This window comes from Thunnus albacares, chromosome 21 (assembly GCF_914725855.1).
Source record: "Thunnus albacares chromosome 21, fThuAlb1.1, whole genome shotgun sequence".
Classification (NCBI taxonomy): Eukaryota; Metazoa; Chordata; class Actinopteri; order Scombriformes; family Scombridae; genus Thunnus; species Thunnus albacares.
Window position 1 is genome coordinate 13,819,467 of NC_058126.1, and position 15,337 is coordinate 13,834,803.

Sequence of the window (15,337 nt, forward strand, 5' to 3'; positions counted from 1 at the left end):
TAAGAGGGAAAAAGGTCTCTGACATCTTTCAACTCTTAGTGTGGGTCACGCAAGAACAAAAGACCCTCTTGTACGAGAACGACAGAGAAGAGAGACAGATTGATTAAGTGGACATGGCGTGCATGCAGCGCCTGTGTGTTTATGCGCGCATTGTTTTGTATGCATGTGCGCTGCTGCTCCTTAAGCATAAGGCAAGTCGTCACGTCCTTTGCCTCCCTCATTTGGTGGGCAATTGAGTGAATGGGTCTGTAAAACCAACAGCCCCGAGGACAAAGGAGCCCGGGGGCATTAAGTCATGGGTGAGTGGGCTCCTTTAGGGCCAGCAGCTGACCCTGTGGAGAGGCCTCTTGTTCTGGTGGAGGGGGCTCGTGTCCCTTGGACCCCAGGCCAAGTTGACGGCATCCCAACATATACATACACACATGACAAGGAGATTCCACTTGAAACCACTCAATCAGTGTCAGTCGAACCCCGGGGCCTCCCTAGTTCACCTGCCACATCCACCTGAGGACGATTACGGTTATATGTGGAGGATCTGACTTTCTGTTTTTACCCCCAAAGAAGAAAAAAAAGCTCTCAAGGAATCACTTGTTGGCAAGAGCTCAAGATGTTGCTATGCCTGCTGTGAGCATGTCAGAAAAACTAAAGGATCACCAGAAATCTTTATTACGTGGGAAACGCCATGTAACGTATACTAATTTGTAGCAGGGGCAGCTGGCAGGGAAAGAAGGCTCTCATCAATTTCAAAAACATGGAAAAAAAACATAGACACAGGAAGTTCATGTCATGCAACAAAGGCATTTATTTTTCCAAATTAAGTACACGGTTACAAGACAGTCGGCAGGATTTCTATGGTACCTTGGTTATGATTTCAAATGCTACAAAATACTGTGTGAGTGTTACATCTGTGATTCACCATATAAATTAAAGCAGAGTCCAGCATTATGTGTGTTGCTCATGCATAACTACAGTAGTATGACAGCTGCTTCTATCATGTATATGTACTTAATTCCCTCAAAACCTATGATGTTACATGGCCAAGTGTTGTTAACGTACAAATATATTAACTTGGACTCACAAATGGAATGTACAAACACAAATCAAACCAACAAACATACAACATATAAACACAAATATATACAGATTAGACACATCTCAGCCACCAGATTTTAAAATACAAATATGTTGATGTTAGTTTACTTTCTGTTTTAGAGTTGTGTGCTGTATACTCCTGATCTTTCCACTTGATCTCCCTGACAAGATTCCCTTCTTAGTCTCACTCAAATGCTTAATGCTGGATAATCCAGATTATTACTAATACTGGATCCACTAATGCCAATAATACAAAGAAGACCATTTATAGCTGTAGTGTTGCCTCACCGGTCCGAGATATAGTAGATTACAGAGTGTTTGTGTCAGGATGGTTAAAAAAAAAAAAAAACAAGTGTCATGAGTCAGCCTGTTAATATGGAAGCACAGTGTGGTACATTTCTTCAACATCACACTCGAATTTGTGCGTTTTTACATTACATTTTAAGCATTTTGTTCTTATGTAAGGTGTTAAATGATGAGTGAGCAGGTAGGGGGTTGTGGTTTTGCTCAAGGGGCATTTCAGCAGGGTACAAGCTTGTTGAGTCACAACTTTGGGTCCTGCAGTGATCAAATTTAGACCTTCTTGTAATAGGACGGTCTCTGATTGTAAAGGATTAGCTGTGTTTTTGCCCGGAGTTGTCTCTTTTTTTAAAAAAAATGTTAGCTGCAAAGGCTTTGATGTAGTGTATTTAAGTACACATTTCTGCAGCAAAGCAGGATAAAAATATTAAAAAATCAAGCAGCATGATCTTAACGTCAGCATTCAATTAAAAGAAAAAAAAACAAACTGAGACATCCATCTAACACACAAACAAAAAAAACAAAATAAAAATAAGGACAAGAACTACATCATCAGAATGAACAAACACACATTTAAAATTAAATGATGAGTAAAAAAGTGCAATTTGTCTATGATTAGAGGTCGGAGATGGCGTCCTGCTACCTAATTAGAGAACATCTGAATAAGAAGGAAAAAAAAAAAAAAAAAGTCCTAAAAACCTATTTGTTACAAGATCACAGATACAACTACACAATGATTATTTGCTAGATCTTGCCTGGTGAGGAAAAAAAAAAAAAAAAAAAAAAAAGAGATTAACATGTTAAATTAGTGGCAGTGCATGTTCTTCTAACTTGGAGTAATGAAACTGAATGAATGGTAGCCCAATCCTGATTTTGAAAGAGAAAAGACAATAAAATTCTTCAATAATTCCTCTTAAAATGTTTTTTTTTTAGAAATAAATAAATTAGTAGACATTAAATAAATAAAAACCTACAGCCTTCATATAAAAAGTAAATCCTTCTCGACCAATATGCTTGTTGTAGAACACTGTTGATATGAAAACTCTGGTCAGTACCAACCGTGAAACGCCTGACCGAAGCAATGGTGACCATTCATTTTTTATCACAGAGAGAGAACTGCTTTAGAGAAAGTGAGGGTTTTTAGGCTGTTTTGTCAGCAAAGTTAAACTTCTTTAAAAAAAAAAAAAACTCATGGTGTCCGATTTATATTAATATCTAGGCTTTAGAGCAGTCAGATAATAAATAAAACAAACAGAAATAAACATTAAGGTACCCTTCTATCTTTTGAGGTTCTTACACATGTACATTGCAATGAAATACATTCAACCGATGTCTCGACGGACACTATGGCCTTGGAAAGGAAACGTTGTGTTGTTACAAAAAAAAGAAAAGAAAAAAAAAAGATACCATCGCAAGTGCTATCCAGTTTGCCCTTAAAAACACTGCTCCTTTCTCAGCAGCAAAATCAACTCAGTAGTGCAATACTGACAGCTTCCTACTGTATTTCCATCCTCAAAAAACTTCACATCACCATGGATTCTCAGCAATGTAACACCGCTGTCTCAAAAAAAAAAAACCACGCAGCTGCATTTTTCTCTAATTTGAAAGCGGTGATTAACGCGCATGCGTGTGTGTCTGTGTGTGTCATGACCCTTTAGTCCATTAAAACCCATTTTAAAAGTACAATACAAATTCTTGTGTGCATGTACGTGTTTTTTTCTGATAACAGCAATGGGGCAGTTTAGCAAAAACGAGCTAGAGGAGATACACAATGTATGTACACAATGCGTTACATCATAAAATGTTTTTCTTGTCATTTAAACAATATATTAACAATATAAAACTCGGAAGCAGCCACTGCTAGTAATAAACACTCTATTTCTACAGCCTATACTGTATGTGCAGGTTGTTTCAACATTACTGACTAGTGCAGGAAAAAAAATCTAGCCTTTTCATATCTGTACAAAACTGCACATGTAGCCAGGTTTTGTGTGTGTTCGTAAGAAAATATAGGCCAAAGAGAGAACGCCTTTAAACGAGAAACTACTTGGGCAGTGACCTAGAAACGTGTTGAAAACAATACGAGCAGCCATGCCTTTTTTTGTGCACGTCCTTGGCAGTGCATTTCTGCTTTGAAAGAAAAGAAAACACTTCGTCTTCACTGGATTGTCTCTTACAAGATTCAGTGGAGGTTTTTTAGTTGTTGGGCAGGTGTAGTGTTGCCTGTGCAGTGAGGGGGACGGCTTTAAAGCACAAGGGCCCTTGAGGTAGAGCCAGATGATGGGTAAGGGTTCAGGTACTGACGGGCCTGTTCTGTCATGATCAGCTGGTCCTCTGTCTTCCCATAAACCACTGCTTCCCACTCACTCACCTGCGGAGAAGTGACCAAAGGTTACCAATGGTAATGCACCCTTTCTTACGCAGTACAACACTGGTCACAACAACACTTATCTACTCACTGTACATTCTCATTTACATATTTTACCCTTTTTTATTTAATAAAAGGTAAATGAAAACCATGAGCATACTTCCTAAGGACTAGAAAACATTTAATGCAGGGTTGGTTTGGTTTCAACATACCTGTACAATGGCGTGTTTTGGTGCTTTGTGGGAGGCAGGGAGCTTCTTCACCCTGGGGCTAGTGAAGCGATGGGGATGCACAGGGACTAAAGGGGGCTCCTCTGCCCCAGAAGTCAAAGGGCGGCTACACTCCTCTTGCTCAGGGGTTGGGGTGATCAGAGAGGAGCTCGTCAGTAGACTATCATCTGGCACCTGCGATATGATGTTCAGTGAATGGAGGAACTTATGAAGACGTAGTAGATTGACAATTTAAGTAATGATGTTGCATGAGTATGCATGCTTTTTCGGCAATGCCAGATACTTCACTACTGATAGCTACTGGGCCGCTCTACCTGCCTATAATCAAGTGCATATCAGTGGTAGTCACTGGGTTAAGATAAGACTTACTGATCGGAGTGACTTACTTGTGCGTTGTTGAGCTGCTCTTGGAAGAGTTGGACACTGAGGCAGTCTTTCCCCCAGGGGTCAAGCACAAGGGACTTGCGCACTTTTCGAGCTGGACCATCCATCTGAAATCAAAGGGCCAAGATATGAATAAGAGTAGATGCTCTAGTTCCATCAGTGCTACCATTTAACTCATTAAAATTCTAAAATTTGTGTATCAGTAAATATTTGCTTCTTCAGATAACAGAGCAGGTTAGTATGTTGGTTGTAATGGACGATTTGCATCCTAATGCTACACATACATTATGTTTCCATGCTCTGTAGTCTGGCTGGAAGTCTGTTCTGTTGAAGATGTCTGCTCCAGTCTCCTGCTTCAGAACTTCTCGAATGTCCTCCTCTAGAAATGCCAAAGGCTGCGGCTGAAAAACACAAAGAGACTAGTATCACCACAAGGACAGGCGACTGCGTATACTGTATGTGAGGAATGTTTATTATAAATACAGATGAATGAAAAAGCATACAGTGTGCAGACACTTACCTCCATCTTTAGTGGCCCGTGCATTTTCTCCTGGGCAGCCAAAGCATTTTTGAAGGGAGTCGGTGTCCTCGGGGTTGGAATCATGACAGTTTTATGGAATTTAGGAGTCCTGGAACTGGAAAATTGAAAAAAATTGTTTTTACAAATTAATCTTGTCCTAACAATCAGATGGAAAATTTCCTAAATGCATATCATGATTCTGGCTTTTATCCCAGCTCTTTTGGGATCTGTATGTATCTTTATTGCCTTTTTTTCCCTGTTTATTCATATTTATTTACCCATCATTCTCTTTCTGGTGCTTGGGTGTGGTTTCTTTGTGAAGCGGCGTATTGAGGAGACATCTTTGGGCGCACACAGGAGTTGAGGTGAGGGCTGGGTTATCCAAATTCAGATGCTCTGCCCCTGATATATTGCAGAACTGGGGAAAACAGACAAGTCATGTCAGCCAAATGACCAGAGCAACCTCAGTATATCTACTCTGTAATAATGCAATCAGACGAGGGGAAGGGGGCTGTGATGTGTGAAGAAAAGAAAACAGATTTCATTTACTCGTGATGGGGTGAATGGCAGTGACTTTGTGGGCGTTTTCTTGGGCGAATTTGAGACATTTTCCAAAAAGGAGGAGCAGGTCCTGTCGCACAAAGGAGACGGTTCCCCCCTCTCTCTTCTCCTCCTCCTCCCAATAGATGCCTGGGTGGGTTTGGATGAGTTGATGGGTGTCAGGGAGGTGACAGGGCCCATACCAAGTGGATCACAGTTCTTGTCACAGCCTGAGATGGCGGTTGGAGTGTTGACTATGAAGCCCATCGAATTGTCAATCGTCCTCTCTTGCAGGAGAGAGGTGTAGCCTGCCTGGTTGTGCCTGGGTGGTGTCGCTGCCTCTGACAAGTCAAAGCTGGCCACATCGCTCCATGCCACAGGGTCCTGCAGAGCAAAACACATCTGCAGTAGATCTTTAATACATTCAGGACTATTTCAACAAATTCATACTGAGATATTTTAGTTCTCTGTTGTGCTCTTTGTGTTACTTACTGAGTCAATGAGCTCCATGGTCTCTGCAAATTCCGGTATGGTCTGCAGGGTGGAGAGCACAGTGCTCGCCTCTACGGCCAGGAACTTGCTGGGCGAGACAGGAAGTTGTGCTGGAGGTCCCCGGGGGATCTCAGGGCCCCTCCAGGGCCTCCTTTCCGCCTGCTCCTCCAGGCTGCTGCTACTCGTGGTCAACGTGTCATCTGACACACTGTCCGACCAGGCCGAGTACTGCTCCAAGTTCTGAAGGGCGGGAGTGAGAGAATCTGATCAGGTGGTGCAGGAAAATTATTCTAAATTTGTGTGTGTTTTGAATTGATATGTGATACTGCCACAAATCAGACCAATCTTGACCACTCAATCATTCAATATTACATCACTGACTGTGAAGAATGAGGTATTACATGAATGGAGTGAATGAAATGTGAAAACAGTGCAAGGGAGGGACAGAACAGGAACAGGAGAGACAGAGGAGAGTGCGCTTGTTTCAAAAACAAACTGTTGGCGGAGCATGGGGGTGTGAAGACTGGAGGGGATGACAGAGCGGGTTCATGTTTGGTAATGATGGTAATGGGGGGCGGAGGGGAGGGGGGTAGGGCGGCTACCAAGCACAGCTTCAGGCCAGTCTGAATGAGTAGCGATGGGAAGCTAGTTACTATAGCAACACTACAGCAAATCAGGCTACAGGCACGCATACATGTGCGCCATTCTTGTTTTCACATGGATACACTGCAAAAAGTCCATTGCGCCATGTCTTGAAATCTTCTTTTCCTTAAAGTAAGGAAAAAAATTCACCAAGCAGATGGGATTTGGGAATTTTCTTGAAACAAGTGTCAGTATTTTTTTTAAATCAAGTGATATTAAGGCCTAAAGAATAACACCTGGTTCGAGAAAATTCATAAGATTCTGACTTTGATTTCATTTCAAGACTCAAAGCTCGGTTAAATAATATTTTTAATATTAAAATGACCCTTTTACAGTGTATGTAAGCTACAAACACACGCAGGCTATGCTGACTAAGATTGCTAACACACATTTGGAGTGTGTTCTTACACATGGACCTCTGCACTGCACTTGTCGTTGGACTTCATTTTCTGCTGACATAAGCAGCAGCTCAAGCTCCTTAATTCTTTGCTCTCTGTCGGGATCATCCAGGCAGGATGGCTGAAATAAACAAACGTCAGGGAGGAGAGGTTGAGAGGAAAGGAGGAAAGGAAGAAGTTAAGAAAAACAGGAGAAAAAGACACTAAAAACAACAGATTTACACATAAAATACTATGGGAGCATTTGAGATTTACCCCCTTATATCTGTTATTGAATGTTAGGTGAAAATAACGGGACATTCAAGTATTTGATTTGAAGTCCAGAGTTAGCGATCACAAAGAAAATCATAGAAAGTCTAGAAAATAAAGATGTGGCAAGTGATTTTCAGTAGCATGCACAGAATCACACAAAGACTCACCGGTATGAAGCCTGAACTATCAGAGAGACTGTCCATCATGTGTCTACTGTGAGGATCATAATTATATCCCCCCATCTGAATCACAGAGAATCACATTTAAGTTCAAATCAATAAAGACAACAAATAGAAGAAATCAAAACAGTATTTAGACCAGAAAGAAAGTAGACCTGGTTGGGTCCCGTCATGGGCAGGGGGCTGCGGTCACAGTGCTGGGGCTCTGTTGGTGTTGGAGGACACTGTCTGTGATGGCGTCTCTTCCCTCCGGTTTGAGAGGAAGTGAAAGTCTTGCAGCCATCTTGTAGGTAGCCCTCGTGCTCCACCTTCCTCCTCATGGTGGAGTTCCAGTGGTTCTTGATGGAGTTGTCTGTCCTGTTGGGAAGAGGATCGGCCATTTTAAGCAAATTGCCTGTTTCAATGCTCAAACTGGAAATAGATACAGGATGTGTGAGATGATATTACCGTCCAGGAAGGAGCTTGGAGATCTCTGCCCAGCGGTTGCCCAGTCGTTTGTGGGCCTCATAGATGATTCGATCCTCTTCCTGAGTCCATGAAGATTTCTTTACTTCTGGGTTAAGGTGGTTGTGCCACCGTTCACGGCACTGCTTCCCAATTCTTCCCTGGAGGTGCTTTGCGATAACCGACCAGCGCTTGGGGCCATACTTGTGAACCAGGTCAATAACCTGCACAAACACCATCAGAAGAAATATATATAAAGACATAGTTTTGATTCCTTAATCAGAAAATTATCATTTAAACATTGCTGCATCTTCCTATAATGCTCTCTGTCATCTTTCATTTTATGTACGATGGGGCCCATATTGCATTCTCCAAATTACAAGCTTTATAAAGAGACAAACTGCATGTCTTCCTTCTTTTTCTTATTTATAGCCAACAGCAGCTCTGGTGTTTGGAAAGCTCTCAGTGCAGCAGCAGCAGAGCTTGTTTGGCTGTTTCTGTCACAGTTGAAAAATGTTGTGACGTCGTTGTTGGCAACGCAGGCTATTATTGATATTGTAGGTTTGTGTTTCTGATATGATGCCAAGGTTTTGGAGGAATGAGACACCATTCTTAACATTCTTGAAGAATCCTGATCCATGTAAGGGATGCATTATTCATCTTAGAGCTTGGGCTGATATTAGAGCTCTACTGTGTACAAAGAAGGGCTCGGCTCTACACGAGTGACGTGTAAAGTCTGTGTTTTATTAGGGATGATGTAGTGGAGCATTTATTTAGCAAAAAGAAAAAAGAAAAAAAAAAAGAAGCTAAGGCAAAGAAAGTTTTCGGCGGGAAGTAAGCTGGCGCCTGTGCACAGCCCTGTTAGCTTGGTGGTAAAAGACACATTGCATATTGTGGCATTTGTGTTTGTGTTCTTGCACTTAGACTAAACTATTCTCGACACTCCTCACGGCCTCCTTCTGTCTCCCCTATCATTTAACTATTTTGTCATCCCTCTTTCTGTCTAGAACAGGACACTCCCGGCTCCTCTTACCTTTTGATCCTCTTCTTTTGTCCAGGGTCCTTTCACCAGCTCTGGGTTGAGTACCTTCTGCCAGCGGTGCTGACACTGGCCATCTGTCCTCCCCTGTGACAGAGCAGCACAAAGCTCAACACCTCATTACACCACACCACTACCTCACAGTTACACCTTCTCCTGACAGCTGTAAATGAATCAGTCCAGTCACTGAATGCATGACTATCACTGTTAAAAACATTGGAACAATGTTAATTTACTGAATGGTGTGTATAGTTATAAACTGTTAAAATGGAAAGAGATGGACCAATGCCATAAAGCACTTAACAAAATTTGTTTTTGTTACACAATGCAGGCACATCACATTATATACTTACTAGAAAATAGTTTGCTATTAATTTCCAGGAGTCAGTTCCATGCTGTTCCACAAGCTTTTTCAGCTTTTCATCCTTAAAACAAATAGAAACAGAGTGAGTGAAGACACTATTCCTTCATCTACATTACCATACTGTCCTCTTTAATTGTACAATTGAATAAAATAACAGTGACTCCACTAAAACGTGTGGAAAACGCCTTCTTATTTGCAAAGATAAAAATACAAATCTCATGCAGCAGAAAGTCCCCATCTCACTCTGCCAAATAACCTGCAAAACCCCCCCTACAGTCCAGACCTCCCTCGTACTTCTGATAAACTTACCTCATCACGGGACCACTTCACTTTGCACAGCACTTTTTTGTCTTTGCTCTTCTCTTTACTCTCTGGATCTGTGGAGTGTAGCTCTTCATCCTCATCATTGCTAAAAGTACACAGGATAAATGTGGAAAAAGGAGTAAAAGAAGAGCAGGTTTTATTAATGGAGCCAAAATTTCTTTATAAGGTCAATGACTGTAAGGAGGACGTGATATGTGATATGAGTATGGCATTGCATGGAAGTTGCTAATACTGGCTCCTGTATCAGTATCTTGGTTCCTATCAGTACCTAATACATTTTGGATAGTCAAACTTATGCAAATGCATACATGTAAGTCTCTCCACTTGTAAAGGATATCCTGTCATTGCACAAGCTCCCAGGGGAAAGGTGCAAGAGGTTACACAAAGCTCAGCTTTTAGTAGATTTCTTTAAACCAGGTTGGCTCATTCCTTGCTGTATTGCAGGCTAAAAGAAGTTTGGACAAAGATGTGGCAACTGAAGACTAATCACCAGTGACCAGTAATTGATAGATTGAATGGAAACAGGTAAGGATCACTGGGGTGGTCTAAATAGTATATAATAACACTGTATGAGTACAACTAAACTGTCACTGGCCTTATTTAGAGCCAGAATTTTTGACAAACCTTGTCAGAATAAAAAAAAGTAAGAGAGAAGCAACTTGCATACATGCCAGCATACAACAACACAAAATTCCTCTCCTCTGAGTCTGACACAAGACGTTGGCAGGTAGTTCTGTACTTCTGTGTTCCCATAATACTTGCTGCTGCTGCTGGGCAACACTTTCTTTGTGGTAGTGGAGCAGACTTTAATAAATGGAGTAGAAATTAAGTTAGCCATTACCAAGATCCATTACCATACAGAAGACCTTTACAATCATACACACTGACACAAGGGGAAAACAGTGCTTTCCTCCAGGTCTCGTGTCAGAATGTGGAGTGAAAGGTTTACTTCAGTGTGGAAACTTGAACATGGCACTTGAATTTTGGTGTGGCCTGATTCCCTCACTGGAGCAAAAAGAAGTGTGGAAGTGAGTCTGGACCTATGGCTGAACAGGAAGGAGGGGCATAAGGGGGCCGAAGGAAAGGGGCAATCCCACATCAACAGGCTCTTTCACCTCCAGAGGTGTGTGAGTGTGTGAGTGTGTGTGTGTGTCATTTTTGATGGAGGAGGCGGTGCGCTGGGGTGTGGTCAAGGGAATGGCAGAGCCCTAACGGTCCAGTTGTTCAAAAAGTTTCAAAAAACAGGCAGGCTTATATAACTCCTTCACATTTTATTTTAACACATTATTTACCTTAATATAATAAAAATATAATACTAAAATGTGTTTCAGAAGTTGTAAAATGAACAACTGGAGTATCAGTAGTATCAAACATTCATCGTCAGAGTTTCCTGCATTTTCATAAACAGTTAAGAGGATATTGCAAGATACAGGATGTGCGCGCCCTGCATCAAATCCTGAGTTGGTCTAATTGCAAAATCCCACCCATCTCTCCCCAGATGTGGACACAAGGAGGCGGTTCATGGTGATGATAACACATAGCTGAAGTTACATAATTGCCATGTTTGTGTTTTTAGAGTTTTATATGATCAGAATCATGAGTAAGGCTGCAACCAAAAATTATTTTCATTGTTGATTGTTTTTTTTTTTCCAATAAATTGTTTACTTTAGTCTATAAAATGTCAGAAAATAGTGAAAAAATGCCCATCACAATTCCCCACAGCTTAAGGCTGAACCTTCAAAATGTTTGTTTTTGTCTGACCAACAGTCTAAAACCTAAAGGACCTTTATGATGGTAAAAATCAAAGAAAAACATCAAATCCTCATATATGAGCAACTGGAACCAGCAAATGAATGGCATTTTTGCTTGATAAACTACTAAAATGATCAATCAATAGTCAAAATTAGCAATTAAAATTATGTTGGTGAGCCAATCAATTAATCAATCATCGTTTCAGCAATAATTGTCTGTTTTTAACATGAATAATTATGACACATGACAACACTTGAATGCAAATATTCTTAGTTTTATGCAACCAGCTGTTTTTGGATGCCAATGCTCTGCCTGCTTTGGTCACTATAATTAAACAGGCAAATAAATATAACTTGTCATGTCTAAGCACAAACACACACAACTTTCTGTCTCTTGGGTACTTTTTGAAAAACAAAGAATGACTTTAGGCTATGCAAGTTACCAATATGACCAATATGAGCAAAACATTTAACACCAATGTGAGCAAAACATTTCATTCAAAACATCTCATTTTGTAGCTTTTTATCGGTTTTGTGTCCTCATCCAGACAAAGAGAATCTAACTTGTAAAAAGGTTTTATATGCTACAATTAAACTGACTGACCTGTCACTTTCAAGGATGCTACTGTTACATAACTACTCTTTGACAATGAGCTGCGCGCCTCCCATACATAGCAGTCTAAATTATTCCAACAATATTAAAAAAAACCACGTTAAAACATACTAGATATAACTCTCATCTTAAAATAATATCCACATTTTACACTATCCAGACTAACGTTACTTTTAAGGCAACTGTGAGAGGTCGGTTATTAACCATCAGTTACTATGTATGCATAAGGCACTCTCCATTAACTAGCAGTCATTAACAATGCAGGTGGAGCTCGTTACAGTGTGTCTGTGCAGGTGCAGGTGCAATGCAAGTTGCATAATGCTGTCAAAAATGAAACTTAAAGCAGCGTGGCTTTTTACGTTTCATTTTCAGGACACCGTAGCAACACCCAGCTTAAATAAAGGTGCACAGAGACATTGCTGAAGGTGACAAACAGATCCTAGCGACCTGGATAATGAAACAACACTGTATTATAGTTGGCACCCACCTGCGTGATTTCACGTTGTCCATGACAGTCGGTAGGATGATTGAACCTTTTCAGCGACGAACCTGTGTTTGGCAGCTCTGTAAAATCCCACATTAATAGATGTTTATCCATAGAAATCGTTGTCATTCGGCTAACGTTAGCCAGCGAGCTAACTTAATGTACAGTTCATAATATTACGCTGTCTGTGTAAAAGCCGCGTTCATGGTCGATAACATCTTTCCAGAGAAACGCGGTGCTCCGTCCTCCTTTAAGACTTTTACAGGACAAAAACACAAGATAAAACGCCGATATTAACCTAAAAAGACGGACATATTACTTTCATTACTCGCAGTCCGAGTGCTTCTATCTCACTCATCTTATTTCCATTTGGCGTTATGATTTTTGTCCATCCCGCCGATTCTCGCGCCCAGCCCTCTGCGCAGGCGGCCTCGCCCCTGATTGGTCAGAAATATGGCTCTTAAAAAAAAGGAGTCGATACTCGAAACCGATTGGTCAAACGGTTGGAGGAGAGGCTCGCGTGTGATTGGCTAAAAGTGGGATGTGGTTTTGTTTGATTGGGCGACAACGCGAGGAGGCGGGAATTAAGTAAGACGACTGTGCTGTCACCTTTCTGGAGAATGGGTCTTTTCATGAAGGCGGTGGTGGCTCAAAGTGGGGTGCGGGGACTTTCAGGGGCCCTTGATGGAGTTTCAGGGGGCTTCCCAACCACATAATTAATTTCACTGGTGACAAGCGCGATGAAATATCACTACTAGCCTTCAGTGACTCAACTTTTATCCTCTTACACAGTGCTGAGAATAATTTTGTGTTCATGTGTAACCAAACGTATTCCTAGAAGCTGGCAGCTCTACTTGAATGAATATAGCCCATTTTTATGCAATAGGGCAAGTCTTTATTGGAGTGCAAGACAGCAGTGTTTATGCCACCTATTGCTGTTGTTTCACAATGTAAGGTCAATTAATCGCGCACTCAAAATTGTGGTGTCCTGCAAGGAATTATGATGGTTGTAGGACTTGAGATTCGTTCCACTTTGATGCAGAATATTTGCAGAAAACTCTGATAAACATATAGATGCAGAGATAAACATTTCCTTTCACTTTGACAGGCAGCAATTGTATATCCACAGCACACACTGCAGCTACTTTAAACTGTGTTTTGCTGACACCTTGTGGACGTAACTTTTGCATCCTCACTATGCATATAAAGCTATAAATATAGTATTTAACATGAAAATGAGTTATATCCTCACATTTCTGCAGATTTCACTATGAATTTTAATTGGTCATAATATCATATGTGCTCATCAGTTCCAATCGTGTAGGTCTACTTGGGACATACTCTTGATGGATGGGGTAAGTGGTGCAATGCGTCTGTATGGATTTTGACAGCTACTTACTCGGAAACATTTATTCAAAATGATGACCTTGAAATAGAATGTAATAGTATGAAATAGACGCATTTCACTATGTGTGTTGTAAACTGTATCATGATTCTGAGATATTATAATTCACAGTTATGAATTTATGTTGCATAATTAGTGTATCATCATTTTTACACAGTCATATTTATGAGATATCGATTATTTTTCTATTACTCCTTGATCTTTTTCCATTAATCTATTTTTCTGGCGATTATGGGCCAGAAATCTATTGTTCCTCCATATAGAATTAGGATGTGTATGATTTTATGGATACCTAATAGGCATGTCCCTCCTTTCTACCTGTAGGTGACACTGTTTAACTGTTTGACGTCTAACATGTTGTCATTCTTGAGTGTGAGTGTAAGACAGAGTAGATATGTGAAGTTAGCCAGGAAACCACAAGATGACCGGAAATGACTCATTATGCGTCCAAAAATAACAGCATGAAAGCTGTCACTTTGGAAATAATGCATTTTGTGCAAAAATGCATTTAAAGTTTATCTGAAGCTTTTATGAGGCTTCAGCAGTCTGAGTTAGTCATATCAAGTGGATATCTGCCATATTTACAGTGTTTTTAGTATAAAATTCCGTATTTGTGTTTCCTTGTTGTACTACAGTGGAAGTATAGTAACAAAAAGAGAGACTTTGGTGCTAAAAAGACTGTAACGTTGAAAGATATGATTTGACTAATTTGGATGGCTGAAGCTTCATATTAGCTTCAGATAAACTTTTAAATACATTTTTTCACAGAAGGAGGACTTACATTTTAAGCAGATTATGAAGGGATCTTCTAATGGCCAGTATAAAAAAGAGAAATGATTATGGCAAGAAAAAATTTGGGCCCCTTACTTTTGTTTTAACACAGACTTGAAAAATTGTGAACCTGTCCTTTAATGTGTTTTCTTTGAGGTGACAGGATATGCAGGCCACAGAAGATACAGAGAGATGTGGTTTTTAAAAAAGAGCCATAAGAACTGTAAGCAAAACTAATTATCAAAGACTTGGTAGCTCTTCAAACATATCAAAACAAATGTAGTATATCAATGTATGTCAGTTTAAGGGGTGAATTTATTGAAGAGTTGTAGAGAAGAACTGAAAATACATAACACACTTTGTACGTTTAAAACATGTCTAAAAATAATTTAATGAATAATCATATTAGCATGGTAGGGACACAGATGTTACATTTTGACATCAAAAAATGTCAGCTATATTGTATTATTTTCTAAAATTGCCTGCAGAAATAGCTTTTTTTGTTTCGTTTTTTTTTTCTTTCATTATTCCAAATTGGTTTTTATCATTATTTACAGAACAGAATACATATAGAGTTGTTAATAGGGTCCTAACGCCTATTTCGTGGCCCGGGGCACCTAAACGGGTTAATCCAGTATTAACGATTATTAAGAAGTCCCATTTCCCTGGTTTTATTTAAACCTGTAGTACCGGAACTTCAATGTGTACTCTGCATCGCTTTATCAGTACACCAATTTTTTTTTTC

The 15,337-nt window shown here is 40.2% G+C and overlaps 1 protein-coding gene across 3 annotated transcripts; it reads right to left on the reverse strand.

Annotated features, from left to right (window-relative positions):
• Positions 1–778: 778 nt before the first annotated feature.
• On the reverse strand, positions 779–13,401 carry mybl1 (v-myb avian myeloblastosis viral oncogene homolog-like 1). 3 transcript variants are annotated; one of them, XM_044339816.1, is made up of 16 exons: positions 12,420–13,401; positions 9,554–9,653; positions 9,234–9,305; positions 8,875–8,967; positions 7,845–8,065; positions 7,553–7,754; positions 7,386–7,460; positions 6,977–7,087; positions 5,927–6,166; positions 5,444–5,836; positions 5,173–5,312; positions 4,895–5,009; positions 4,659–4,775; positions 4,377–4,481; positions 3,973–4,164; positions 779–3,763 (listed from the first exon to the last, which is right to left on the reverse strand). In XM_044339816.1, the coding sequence occupies exons 1-16, from the start codon at positions 12,440–12,442 to the stop codon at positions 3,638–3,640; spliced, it is 2,325 nt and encodes a 774-aa protein (XP_044195751.1). In that variant the 5' UTR covers positions 12,443–13,401; the 3' UTR covers positions 779–3,637. The 3 variants fall into 3 exon arrangements, with proteins under 3 accessions (XP_044195751.1, XP_044195753.1, XP_044195754.1); XM_044339818.1 differs by having other exon boundaries at positions 5,444–5,818; positions 12,420–13,400; XM_044339819.1 differs by lacking the exon at positions 6,977–7,087 and having other exon boundaries at positions 12,420–13,400.
• Between the last annotated feature and the right edge of the window lie 1,936 nt (positions 13,402–15,337).

Bases quoted from the DNA above. Each gene is read 5' to 3' on its own strand.
- mybl1 (XM_044339816.1), bottom strand. From the start codon at position 12,442: ATGGACAACGTGAAATCACGCAG. The intron at 8,968-9,233 runs GTAAGTATATAA...GCTCTGTCACAG, and splicing joins TAATAGCAAACTATTTTCTA to GGGAGGACAGATGGCCAGTG. The intron at 7,755-7,844 runs GTAATATCATCT...TCTTCCCAACAG, and splicing joins TCCAAGCTCCTTCCTGGACG to GACAGACAACTCCATCAAGA.